Source organism: Gavialis gangeticus, unplaced genomic scaffold (genome assembly GCF_001723915.1).
Source record: "Gavialis gangeticus isolate Ggan-Ray unplaced genomic scaffold, GavGan_comp1, whole genome shotgun sequence".
Lineage (NCBI taxonomy): Eukaryota > Metazoa > Chordata > Crocodylia > Gavialidae > Gavialis > Gavialis gangeticus.
Window position 1 is genome coordinate 29,970,520 of NW_017729028.1, and position 13,548 is coordinate 29,984,067.

The 13,548-nt window shown below is 45.1% G+C and overlaps 1 protein-coding gene across 2 annotated transcripts in view; it reads right to left on the reverse strand.

Moving 5' to 3' along the window:
- ELP3 (elongator acetyltransferase complex subunit 3) overlaps nt 1–13,548 on the reverse strand; it is a 118,036-nt gene that overhangs the window by 30,502 nt on the left and 73,986 nt on the right. The window contains exons 8-9 of one of the 2 annotated variants that reach the window (XM_019520878.1): nt 7,514–7,675; nt 3,032–3,158 (exon numbers count right to left, since the gene is read on the reverse strand). In XM_019520878.1, the coding sequence (XP_019376423.1) occupies nt 3,032–3,158; nt 7,514–7,675 (289 nt within the window). Of the gene's footprint in view, nt 1–3,027; nt 3,159–7,513; nt 7,676–13,548 lie in introns of both variants that reach the window. The other variant, XM_019520879.1, reaches the window with a different exon arrangement.

A 13,548-nucleotide genomic window follows, 5' to 3' on the forward strand; every position in this document is an offset into this window, starting at 1 on the left:
GAGATTGAACAGCATGGGCCCAAGGACTGAGCCCTGGGGAACTCCGCTGCCCACCTCTCCCCAGGTCGAATATGACCTGTCCACCACCACCCTCTGAGTGCGACCCTTCAGCCAATCTGCAATCCAGCCGACTGTGTAGGCATCAATGCCACAGTCGCCTAGTTTTTTAATGAGGATGGGGTGGGAGACGGTGTCAAAGGCCTTGCTGCAGTCTAGAAAGACTACATCCACAGCGACACCTGCATCCAAGGCTTTTGTGACCTGATCATAAAAGGCAATCAGGTTGGTCTGACATCGCCTGCCCCTAATGAAACCGTGCTGGTTGCCCTTGAGCATCATCCCTGCTGCTGGCCCATCGCAGATGTGCTCCTTGAGGATCTTCTCAAAGAGCTTCCCCAGGATTGAGGTAAGACTGACAGGCCTATAGTTGCCCAGGTCCTCCCTCCTCCCTTTTTTAAAGACGGCGACCACATTGGCTATCTTCCAATCATCTGGCAAGGCCTTCGACACCGTCTCCCACCCCATCCTCATTTTCAAGTGCAGCTGCCTCCCAACTGCTTCAAACATTGCACCTGCCTCTACGTGGAGGCCTGTACAGGAAAGCCAGGGGATGTGCAGCTACGGGGCTGGACTGGTCTTTATCCAAACACAACCCTTCCGTAGCTGCCAGTCCTGCTGACCTTCTTAGCCGGCTTTCTGCTCTCTTTTCCCTTCTGGCCTTTGTACCACCTACCCATTTCCTCCTGCCTCGCTCTCCTCACTTGCTGACCCTCTATTGAGTCACAGGCCTCAGGACCCATCCTGCCCCCCGGCCATCTGTTTCTTCAACCCCTGCTCTCACGCTGCAAAGCTTCGCTGACACAAACCTGCAACCACATGAACTTCCTCCAGTAGAAATGGGTTTTCTCCTGTTCCGACTTCTCCATGTTTCCTGCTAAAACACCTCCGCTATTCCAGCCTAACCCCATGCTCATGATGGCGGCTGCTCTTTCGTGGCTCCTCAAGCCCTGCTCTCCTCTCTTCACACAGGGTCTGGTCATTTGCTTTCAGAAGAAAGCTGACAAAATACAGCAGGGCCTTCCTCCCCCCCTTGTACCTCAGCCTGTCTCTCCTTCCTCCTTTCCTTCCTACAACTCCCCCCTCCTCCCCAGATGCTCTTCTAACCACTCCACTTGTCCTACTGGACCCCAGCCCATCTCTTGCTCCACAACCGAGGCCTCTAAGTACTATACGTAACACGATACTAGCCGTGTCCCCATTACCTGCCAGCATGTGGGAGCTGGCCAGGACACCATGCTCAAAAGCCCTCCTCCTCCCTAAAAAAGCCAACACATCGACCATGTTCTCCTTAAATGGTCGGGACCACAATTTTCTGGGCCACCCAAAAGACAGGCAAGAAACAGGGCAGCATCTCGTACTAGGGGTCACTGGTTTGTTTTTACCATGGAAGACTGCAGCGTCCTGAAACCCCAGCTCTTCTCTGCAAAGAGAAGCAAAAAAACACCGTTATGGGGTCCCAGAATGCAGGCTTTATCAAATGTGTCTAATTCACCAATTAAAATGTGTAGGGCCAGGGGACTTTAAAGGGCAGGCCCCACAGACACAATTACAGATCTGATAATTAAGCCACAATCTCCCCTTCTAATGCCATCGCCAGCAACAAAAAGATTCAGCGAGTCCAATTCTGCCTGTCTGACCCTCCTACTTCAGATAACCCTCAATGACACCCCTGCTATTCCACTCTCTTGGATAAATATTTGGGATTTAGTCAGCATTTCTGCTGGTCCAGAGGGAGAAAGACAAACTCCTTCTCTCATCGCTGGGCTGACTCTGCCAGACTGACACAGATAAAAGAGTAGTAATACTAAACACCCATTTCTTAACTTGTCATTTTCCTGGTAAGAGGCAATGCTTTCCTCCTGTGCAACTTGGAGGCAGCCCGGTGCTGCCCTCCGATAAAGCCCTGCCTTTCACCTCAAGCCATAAGAAACTTTCTTCCAAATCTTCCCCAGCCTCCTGCAATAAACAGCCATGGGCCCACTTCCAAATCCCACAAGGAGAATGCATTACCTGTTTTTATTAACAAGGAGAGAAGCTGTGCAGAAGAAAAGAGAAATATTTATTTAACAGCAGCGATGTCTAGTGGTACCTGCTGGCACTATCCTGAACAAGTCCTTCCTCTTCGTTTTTGTATCCTTCAGCATTCAGACTATTGTGTATGCTCATCTGTTGACTCCTATCTGAGAAATCTCTCTCTTTAAATCTTGTTTGTCGCTTGCTTTTGTAACTTCTATTTCACTTCTCTCCAGCTTGTTTCTTCCCAGTAATGATGCACCCACGAATCAACCCAGAGATGAGGGTGCGACTTCCCAAGACCTTCATGTGGGATTGCTACTTCTTTCTGCTACCATAGCACAATCTCAGAATTCGTACTGGAAATTCAGAGATCATTTGCTGTCTCTGCCAGCATTAGGAAAAAATGTAATCACGCAGTGAAAGCTAAGGAGTCCGAGTCAGAAATTTTTCATCTCTACCTCCCACCTCACCTGTGACTGTGCAAGTTTCTCAATCTGTAAAATGGGCTAATACTACCAGGGTGCCGAGAGACTAAATATTTATGAAGTGCTCAGAAACATGCTATAAAAATCATAGGGAAGCATCATTACTACTTTAAAGGTTTGTGTAACTGTATTTTGGAAGGCTGCTCCCTAGATGTATTTGCTTGCAAGTTTTTAATGCGTATCAAGTTTATTTTCTACCAAGAGAGCCATTAATTAATATCAGAAAAACCATATTCTACAGGGACCTTAATGACTCAGTCTTTCACAGGGAAGGGAGACAATCTTCTAGATCAGGTAACTCAACCAAATCTTCCTCCTCCTCATCCAACCTGAAAATGAATTTTGTATTAAGGGTACTTAGAAGGCACTACTGGATAGGACACCAACCATAACCAAGCCAAAAAACAGAGGAAACATCAGATCCACTGAGGCAAAAAGACACGAGCACAATGATGTCTAATCGTACTCACAACAAACTGGTCGATATCCCTTTCCAGGCCCATGTTCGGCAAGTCGGGCATCATGTGTGCCACCACTTTAAACCCAGCGTCCTTGGCTAAGTGAAATGACTCGCATACGGCCTTCACGGTGTGGCCCCTGGGGAGACGAAAAAGCGATGAAAGAAACCCAAACACTGTGCACGGTCATCAGTTGTCACACTGACAGCGAACAAGAACAGTCTTGGGCTGCACAGGGAGCAGGTGCATTCTGATGCATTTAATCAGCATTAGAGTCTAGCAGGCAAGTCTCCCATTATTCTCCCTTGACAGGAGAAATGAAGGGATGAGCCTGATTATGAACTCAACACCATCATTTCAGTTACAAAAGCAAAGTTATAATCTAACCAGAAAACATTTGAGCCTTTTGCTTCCTCAGCAGGGGCACCGTGAGACTGACACAAGGGTCACAGCAGAACAGATTTCTACCATGCAGCCGGGAGCTGCCTTCACCTTGTTACAGCCAGGTAGTTAGCTGTTTGAAGCTGCTGAAATATTATTTGCATTGAAACAGCTCCAAGGAGGCTAAAGTGGGATCAGAGCCTTGGTATTCTAGGGTTGTTTGAGAAGGAGCTGGTCTAACTTAAGACAACACATGGGAACATAATGTGAGAGGAGCGAAAGTGAGAGGTAAATAGTCTCACCTGATTACTTGGCCTAGCTAGCAGCCCCCCCGTGCTGCACTGCTTGCCAGCAGGGACCATTCAAGCCACCCTTTTTGGAAAAAGGCAACTGCTCTCTAGTCTCTCAGATCGGGGGGTATAAAACATTCAGCCTGAGGGCTGGATCCGGTCCCCCCTTGGCTGCTTTCATTTGACTTGGCCCCCATTGGTCCAATCCACAAACCAGTGCAGAAGCCAGAGGAGGACAGAGACACCCGAGTAACACCTGGAGCCGAGAGTGGAACTTTTAAATGATGGACCACAAGCAAGAAACTTTCCCCTTCCACCCCTTTATGGCTCAACAACTTTCTGCTTCTACTCTGGAAGCAACCCTTTTCCCCGAAGCAGCCACTAAAAGGCCAGGCCAAGAGCGGAGCTATTCTCCCCTCTCTGTTCTTGCTGCTACTCCCCAAGTTCTGGGGTGGGAGCTCTGGGGCCTCTGCTGAAATTAATGGTGTTCCCTGCCCAGGATGCAAGGTCCAGGAGATCTACCTCCTCTCGCACCTCCTCTTCCTTCATCCTCACTTCCCTCCTATTATTTTTGCCCTTTTGAGACCTCCTCCACTACATCCTGCATCGGCCAGTGACTGCACTTCATTGCGATACACCTTCAGATGTCAGCCCCTTCCCTTGCTAAACTCAGCTCTCATTAACCAACTGCTCCTCTAACGCTGTGGACCTTTTCCTTTCCCCATGCTCTGCAAGATCCACCCCCATCACCTCATTTACATGTCTGTGTATATTTTTTATGAGTGCCGTTTTATTTTATATGGTGTTAAAAAGCATGATGACGTTTTTCTAAATCTGTTCTGGGGTGCTATTATTCAGCACTTTGGGAAGCTGGAGGGGAAGGAATGAAGAGTCGCTTCTTAAATAAAATTATTTTCTTATTAGAAGAAGGATCCGAGTTGCATCAGTAACTCAACGCCTATACCTAGATTTAAATATTTTTCTGCCTCCCAGCAACAGGAAGTGTACAAAACCCTACTAATGACTTACGATACATAATGGAAAGCAATTTCCAAACATATAGGCTAATTGCTTGTAATCTGACATTTAGCTACAAGCAAAATGTGAAAATTACACAAAAAAAAGAAGAAATCATCACTACACACACGAAATGAATAGAAGAAACCTAGAAACATCTTAACAGAGAAATACCGATATCAATCTGCTCTAAAAATATTCCAATTCACTGCTTTAAAGAGCAGAAACGTATTTTAAAAAATGCAGAAGTTGGCACAGATACGTATGTGAAAACAGCAATTTTCTACTCTGAGGGAGTCTGGAAAGCTTGCAGCAATCTTTTAGACACATTGCAAGCAGTTGCAATAGTTCCCAAACCTTTAAAAATCTAATCTTGTAATGGATTCCTGGCGAGTGAAATTAAAAGTCTGCCACATCCTGCCTCACTCCTCTGCAGGGCCAGCACCAAGCGAGGCAAGGTTTCACATGCCAGCTTTCGAAGCAGCAGAGATATACGGTTAAAGGTGCTGCAAGAAAAAAAATAACTGGATGGTCAAAACAAGAGTAATTAAAAACAAAAGATCACAGAGGTGGATAACAGAGGTACTCGGAAAACTCCAGCTTGGGACAGCACAATGGTTTTAAAAGAATTTGTTAAATAATAAGTTCAAGAAAAGTAAATGTTAAGCTGGAAGACTGTGTCAGAATTCACCACTGATTAATGCACCTAGGAAAAGAATGAGGCGCGTCTACTTCCTTTAGCTCTTGGTTATTTCCCTTCATAAAGCTCTGGTATGTAAAGGAAGAACAGTGCTGTCTGCTGGTAGGTATTTACTCAGCTGTGTGGCTTGTTCAGGAGGCTAGATTTATTTTGGGACGCCACAGCTGTTTGCCTAGCCAGGCATCGAATCTTGCCTTTAAGCAGCAATGGGACTATCTTCACGCTCCAGACACACTACAGCAGGGATGGGCAAAAATGCAGCCCACAGACAAGATCCAGCTTGCCAACTGACTGGATCTGGCCTGCAGCTGCCCCCATGGTGCTGTGCATGGGGCCCAGCCTCATCCGCTCTTGCCAGGCAGCCCAAGCCATGCTCCCGCATGTGCCTGCCAGTCTGGGCCCCGATCAGCATGCGCAGCTTCTAGCGGGGCGGTTTCCAGTGCTGCTCTGCTTCTCAGGTCCTCCTGCTCCTGCCCCTGCTGCGCTACTCTGGGCAGGTGGGAGAGGGGCAGAGCAGCACCCGGCCGGCTGCAGCCACGCCAAGAATGGTGCCACTACAAGCTGTGTGCTGGTCCGGCCTGGGAGTATGGCACGGGCTGTCCCATGCGGAGGGCCGTGGGGACAGCCACGAACCACACCGCCAGGGCGAGCTCTGCTGCATGCACCCTCTGCTTCCCTTCACCCTGGCTGGCTCCCGGGACCTAGCCCAGTCAGCACCCTCCCACCCATCCCAGGGCAGGGTATGCAGAATGGACTGCGGCTCGGCTTCACCAACCCATCCCGCTGCCAAACACTGCTCCCCAAAGCCCCATAGGGAGTTTTGGTAAGTTGTTGCACGGGGCCCACAACAGCTAATCAAAAACTCCCTATGTGGCCCTGGGGCCTAAATAATTGCCCACCCCTGAACTACAGACTAAGCTTGGGAGAAAACAGGCTTCAGATCTTAAGTTCAGCTATCCATAAGAAAACCTCCAGTGTTTTCCACTACAGCAGAATTGTCCCTTCTAAGTTCACTTTGCTTGTCAAACCATACTCAAATTTCTCAGTATATTACCTACTGCTTTGTTATTAAAAATCTTAAGTAGGCAACTGGCCCCTGAGAGAGCAGATTTATATAAAATAGAGGAAAAACAGAAAGATCCCCAGCACTGCGACAGCAGAGACATTTCTTCTCCCATCCTTGCAGCTTTCAGGAGAACAACCTGAAAATATACAAATATACTCTGTTCTCTCTGTACATCACTGTTTTTTTGTGAGTGGTTCAAGACCATAAAGAGCAAATCATAGACTTTTCTTACACTCCCCAACTCCTGAAACACTATATTTTGAATGACCCCTGATTAACGTATGAATAGGTATCATTTCTGCCTTTATACAAGTCTGTCTGCTGAACACTTACCTAGACCAGCCCCATGCTCTACATGGTCTAATCTAAGTGCCCTCTCTGTTCTTTAATATGCTTCAAGGATGTCGCACAGTTTACATGGCTTTTAACTCAGGTCCCTTCTGACCCTACCAACTATGAAACTATGAAAACTTGCTCAAGCCTGCAAAACAACAAACTGCTCAGGACAAGGGTGCTGACTGTTGTTTGGACATATCCTATTTACTCTACAGGGTTGCAAGCATTTACGGAGCCATAAAAAAACCCCAGCATACTACACTATAAAATACTGGTTGGACGGGAACACCTGCATAATCTTATACAACATTAAACTGGAACTGTGAAGTATTCATTTCCAGACACTTTCTAGAGCAACGTTTCTCAACCTTTCTAGACTCAAAGCACCCCTTTAGATGTCAGCTCTTAGCTTTCCCATGTTTCTGGACTGTGAAAAAATGGTAAGAGCGATTCTTCTGCTGCAAAGAACTGAGAAAAACCACAACAGGGCAGAATGGATTTGACACTACGGATACCTATTTGAAATATCTGGACTTAATCCTGCAAGTTACGTTAAAACCCTAAATTCCTAATTAATACTGTATGGCACCTGTAAAAAGTTCCCATGGCACCTGGCTTGAAAAATTATGGTTCTTGAGTGCGACAGGGGAAAAAACCACAAGCAGTCAGTCACATTAAGCGTTTCACCAAAATATTCTTCTCACCTGTTTGTATCTCTGGCCACATCCTCGTACACGCTTTGCACACCGATCTCCAGCCTTGTGCAGCCGTATGACAGCATGTCACTCAGGTGACGCTTCAGGCAGTAATCAGGCCTGGTCTCGATTGTGATCCCAATGCACTTTGTGAGGCTTCGTTCTGAATATCTGCAAACAGATAAAAAAACCCTTTCTTTGTTACAATCACAAATCAGCATAGGCAGTCTTAAACAACAGTCCAAAGACTTCCAAGTGCCTGCTTTTTGTAACCCTCCGAGCTCAAACCAGGAACAGGGTCACAGAACAAGATAGCCTCGTCACTGAAACAGACCCAACATCTTCACAATGCAAAAATGACTAATTACACACACATAACGGTATTTTTTTTTTTTTTTTTAATCTAAAGTGAAGTAGCTAAATACTTTTTCAAAAGCAGTATCTGTTGGGAAGATTTCCAGCCCTCTGCAGCAACAGCCAAATTTAAGGCCTGGATAACAGAAGAGAAAGTGGGCAATAAAATTTAAGATGGTCAGGGATTAGCACCCCCTTTTATCCTAAGAGTTAGCCTGACTTTTACCCACTTATATTTGCATACAAGTATCTGGCTTAAGTGACTCCACCTACGGCAGAACCTCAATTCAGATGAAACTTTAGCCTATCAGTTCATGTGGTTTTTATCCCCAGGGAATACAGTTATGCTCTCAGGAACTAAAAGCCAAAGAGCTGCTATGTTTTGATAACAACACATACAGAGAGTCTACACAAAGCTCCAGAGCATCTCTCTGCCCGATTCAGTCCTGCCAGTTCAAACCCAACATGGCACAAGCAAGTTTCATTACAAGGTTTTTCTTTTTGTAATGTGATGCACACACCACATCCATTCACAAACGATATTTTAAAAAATAATTAAAAAAAACCCTTTCCATTATTAATTCATACTCAGTAGGTCACCAGAAAGCCTAATTCAGTGGTGATGAAGTAGGGTTAATAAAAAAAGAAATCAAAAGAAAATACTTTAAAGCAGCTTTTAACCAAGGATCTCAAAGGGAAGAATGCATTACGGGTCATAACTTCCCCCCAAATAAGTAATGGTAACATTTCTTGCATTTCAAGAATCAGTTTACCCACCACTGAAATGCAAACAGCAGTGCTACATAGAAACTTGGAGCAGAAAGTGAGGAAGTCCCATCCAAATGAACTTGCAGGAGTGATAGCCCTTGTCTACCCAAATCAGAATATGGATAAGCACCTACTCTTGGGCCACCGACAGGCATTACTGTACATTTGTGCCAGGAGAATAGCCTTTATCTTGCCACAGAAAGAGAGAATACCAGCTCTTCCTCAGGAAGTTAGACGAGGAAGATCTCCCTCCTCTTAATTTAACTTGAACACAGCTGTAAGCTTCTCTCAGGACAGATACACCCAATACCCCCTAGGCCTCTGCTCTCCCACCCGCTCTCCCAGAGAGAGAGGAAGCTGGCCTGGGGGCAAGCTGTCAGGGACCTCCGTGCAGACCTTCCTTGGAAAATGCTCCCCCACAAAAATCAGCCGATTGCCAGGGGAAGAGCTATTCTCCTGCAGCAGGAACCCCCCCCCCCCAAGAGCCCCAGGAGGCTTGCCATGGCTTAACCTGTAGGACCAGAGAGAGGCAGAAGGCAGCTGCATTGTGATGGCAAGGCTGGCTGAGTTGGGTATCCAGAGGCTGGGATGCATATGTGTTAATTTAAAAGCTGGCAGGGCTGGGAACCAGGATGGGGGGGGGGGGCTCTCCTCGTCATGCTTCTCAGCACCCCTGGCTTTACATCACTGGGCTGCACATGCAGGGATTTAAAAGCTGGCAATCCCTGCGCCTCTAGCTGTGGAACTGCCTATTGACAGCCTGCCCCCTTCCCAGGCAGGGGAGAGGGCAGACTGTCAAGCAGTGAGCCCCTCAAGGGAAAGGGTGACCCCAGGAGCAGACCTCTAGTTCCCCTTGCCTGGAGACCCACCTATGCCTCTCTCCGGCCAGGGGGCCGAAATGCACGTGTGCTCCAACTCCTGGCCTAAGTTTCTAGCAATGGAAATTTTACAGAAATACTGCTCACTGGAAATTATACCATCTTAGGAGAAGGTGGTATCTTACTGACTAGAAGCAATGAGGACCTCAACTGGAAAGAGGGGGCCGCCCCTAGCAAAGTGTCCATTTTCACTACACCAGGTTATTTAGTCCATGTTGATGGAGGAAAGAGCAGCTCATGCAGAAACTTTGCACCACTTCCTACAGCACTTCAGTAGATGCGTCTTGGAGCTCTCATCCGACTATCGACTCCACTCAGCTTGCAAGATTAGACGATATCACCGCACGATGCTTCAGGGCACACACTTGAAATTACCAAACCAAATAAGCCTCAAGAACTTACGATTATAGCGTGCAAGGGTTCGACTTAACTACAGAAGCAAGGGAATACCAAATCAAAACTGATACTAGGATCCCTCCACAAGGCAAAGACAAATTAAAAGATACTCCCTGGTCCCTCCAGAACCGTTAAAGCCCTTCGGGTTAATAATGTGATATTCTGGGAGAAGAGCCATACAACAAATGGCCTTTTCTTGTATTCCACAGTTCACAGATCATTCTTTTGATCTACTAAGCTAAAACATACTTGAAAAACTTCAGCTGGCAGGACGCCCATCTGACACGCTCCTGAAAAATCAGTGAGCATGTCTGAGAGCATACTGCCTGTGTCACATTCATCATCATGTCCGAGAGTGCAAAACTGCCTTCTGGACAGCACACGTCATCACGTGGACAGCATGCATCATGACAGCAGAGGCAATACAAAGAATAAGCCACCAGCAATACCGTACAAAAAGAAAGAGGGAGAAAACAGATAAAAATTATTTCCTCCCCCTCAAGTAAAAAGAGGCCAAACTACAAACTGCTGAATATACTGAATATCTGAAGGCCCTTAACTACAGCCGTTACAAACAATACCAGTAGAATAGGTAGTGACAGTCCCTGGGCATGTCTACACGTGCATTTAAGCGTGCCTAGACGCACACTGAACCATGCCTAAATTTAACACGCATTAGCTTAATGTGCATTAAGTGGGTTTAGGCAGGTATCTACATGTGCAGGCATTAAAGTGTTGGCACTAAAGTTAGTCCCAAGTCAGTCCAAACACACAACGTTAATGCGCTTTAACTATTCACACCTACTTTTGATACCTGCATTTGCAGGTATCAAATTTAGGTGCAAATAGCCTAAATTCACCATTTTTAACACGCAGTAAGGGCATGCATATGTAGACGTGCACCCTTAATGCTCATTAACTTACGCTAATGTGCATTAAAGCATCGCGTGTAGATGCACCCTCTGTGCTTTAAATAAATGCTACTGAGCTGTAATTAAAAAAGTGAACTAGGAAAACAAATTAAATGGGTGTCATAGTATCAGGGGGAAGACATGAACAAGGAACTAAAGCTTATTAGTTTCAGGATTTGTAATCAGCATTGTCTACTTCAAATCACTGAGGTCCCCAGGATCCTTGGCACTATCTTCCAGAAAAAAGACTGGCTGAATTTTCTTTTATCTATCCAAACAAGAGCCAGCTGTTGTCACTGGGTAAGTCTACACATTCATTAATGTGCAGTGGTTACTGCACATTTAAATTTAGTAGTTGTATAATCAAGTACTATATAAATACAGAGTAACGAGAGTTACTGCGTAGTAGCACCAGCGAATGGCTTTTTAGTGACCCTACTGTGCAGAAGCAGATGAGCACTGCTTGTACTATGATGCGCTACTGTGCAATATTAAACTCCTGAGCAGCTAGCATCTCGTGTAGGCATGCCCACTGATCCCAAAAGAAAGACCGTAAAAATCACACTGCCATTCATAATATTCCCTCCTGGGAATGAATGTACTTCTTGTGTGGAAGGAAAGAAAGGCATGGATCAATGAAATATGCTGAAAGAAGGGACTAAATCTGGTCAATTCATGTTTATCAGCTGTGTTTTTACAATAGACCTGTGCTGTCCAGCCAAGCATCTAGCTGCAAAATCTCATTTACCATATTTACTTGATTTCAAGACAAGATTTTTTCCCTCCATTTAATATGGGGAAAAGAGCCCCTCATCTCAGAGTCGCGTACAAGGCACTAGGGGGGCAGGCAGCTTCTGCTCCCCCCTCCACCTCCCCCTGCCCCTTTCTTATTTTTGTTCCAGCACCAGCAGGCTCCATCCCTGCTCCAGCCCGGGGCACAGAGCATGGCCCCAACCCAGTCCTGTAGTAGCAGTGATAATGTCTGCCGCCGCTGCTGCTGCTAAGGGTTTGGCTGGAGCCCCAGTTGGAACAGGAACAGAGCCTGCTAGTGTCAGAGCAAAAGTCGGGGGGAGAAAAGGAGACAGGAGACCCCTGAGACTGCATGGGGCAGGGGCACAAAGGGGCAAGCTGCTCAACACCCCCCCGACCGCCTGCTCCCCACCACTGCCTGCTGCAATGGTGGACGCATGACTACTTACTGGGGGGGAGGGGTCATCTTAAATTCAGGGTCATCTTGGATTCAGGTAAATTCAGTAAACATATCAATTATATGCAGATTAAATGCATCTTTCAACAGAGCAGCCCATGTTTGGAAGCCCATTCAGTCCTGGTGCAGTTTTTAACTACTAGCGGCAATTTGCAGAGAGAAAGGGGGCAAAAGTGTGAGCCTCTTGACAATGGCAAATGATTCTGGTAACAAATCTAGCTCATTGTTTCCCCAAGCACTCCAAAGGAAGGAAAGCAAAGTATGAGGAAAGAGTCTTCTCCACCCCTTAAAGACAGGAAGTGAAAGAAATGCAGGACAAGAACAAAAATATTTTGGCATTACCCTCACTTGCCAAAATGTAAATCTATTCTTTCACTTGGAACTTAATCTTTGTGCATCTCCAATTAAATATTACGATTATGAAGGAACAGGGGAGTGAGGGTAGGAATGGAATATAGGAAAGGAATTTTCTACCGCAAAAAAATGGAAATAGATCAGAGCAAACACTACTTAAAAATCTTCTTAGATTCACATACCTCTGTCTACTGTGTGGCAGGCGTTTTCGAAGTGTAACATTTACTTGCAAAAAACCCATATTTTTCTGTGAAAACATGGACCTAACAGTAATAGGCAGCACCTGCAGTTACTAGAAAAAAACCTAATTCATTCTCAGTTTCCTCAATTTATTTCATACATTTGACAACACTGGGTGTTTAGTTTGTTTCATCATTTCCCCATGCTGAGAAGACCTTTATAAAAATCACCTATACAAAAAGCAGAGAAACCTTAAAAAGAAAAGTTTAAGGAACTAAAAAAAGTTCAGGACTTTCTTTTTAAAGTTCCCTGTCAAATATCTTAAAAGATTTTTTAAGCCAAGTTGGCAAATAACATGTTTTATGCACTTTAAAACAAAGAATGACATCTCCCAATCAGCAATAAAGAAATTAGATAATTACTTCACTTGTATTAAAATCTTTAAATCAACTTGACTAATTATTTTTAATATTTATTTTATTCAAAGTTAAGTGACATGGTCAAAAAACCCATTAGAAACAAACTGAATGAAAGTAGGTAGAAAAAGTAAGATCTAGCTCTAAAAGCCAATGATTAGAAACAAACTACTGATACTTTAATAAACCATTTTAAGTGCAATATATGATTTGATAAACACTTTCTTATGCACCCAGCATTATATAAACTCTCACAAACTTTAATGCCTTTTTGTTCATGGCCATTTAAGTCCAATTTCTATCTGAATACAGCTTGACACAAACAATGAAGAAAAAAACCTATAATCATCCAACATTATCCACAATTTTTAATAAAAAAAAATATAAATATATATGACATATTAATATTACATATTATATATACAAAAAATGAAGTGCGTCTGTATATCACTTATAACTTGAGAATGGCTGGTCCTATTTACTCTAAATAGGGGATCAGCAGGCGCTACGGGAATCCCTGTTCCCCCGAGCGCCGCAAGGAGTGACCAGGAACAACGGTCACAAGCTGGCGGAGGGAAGG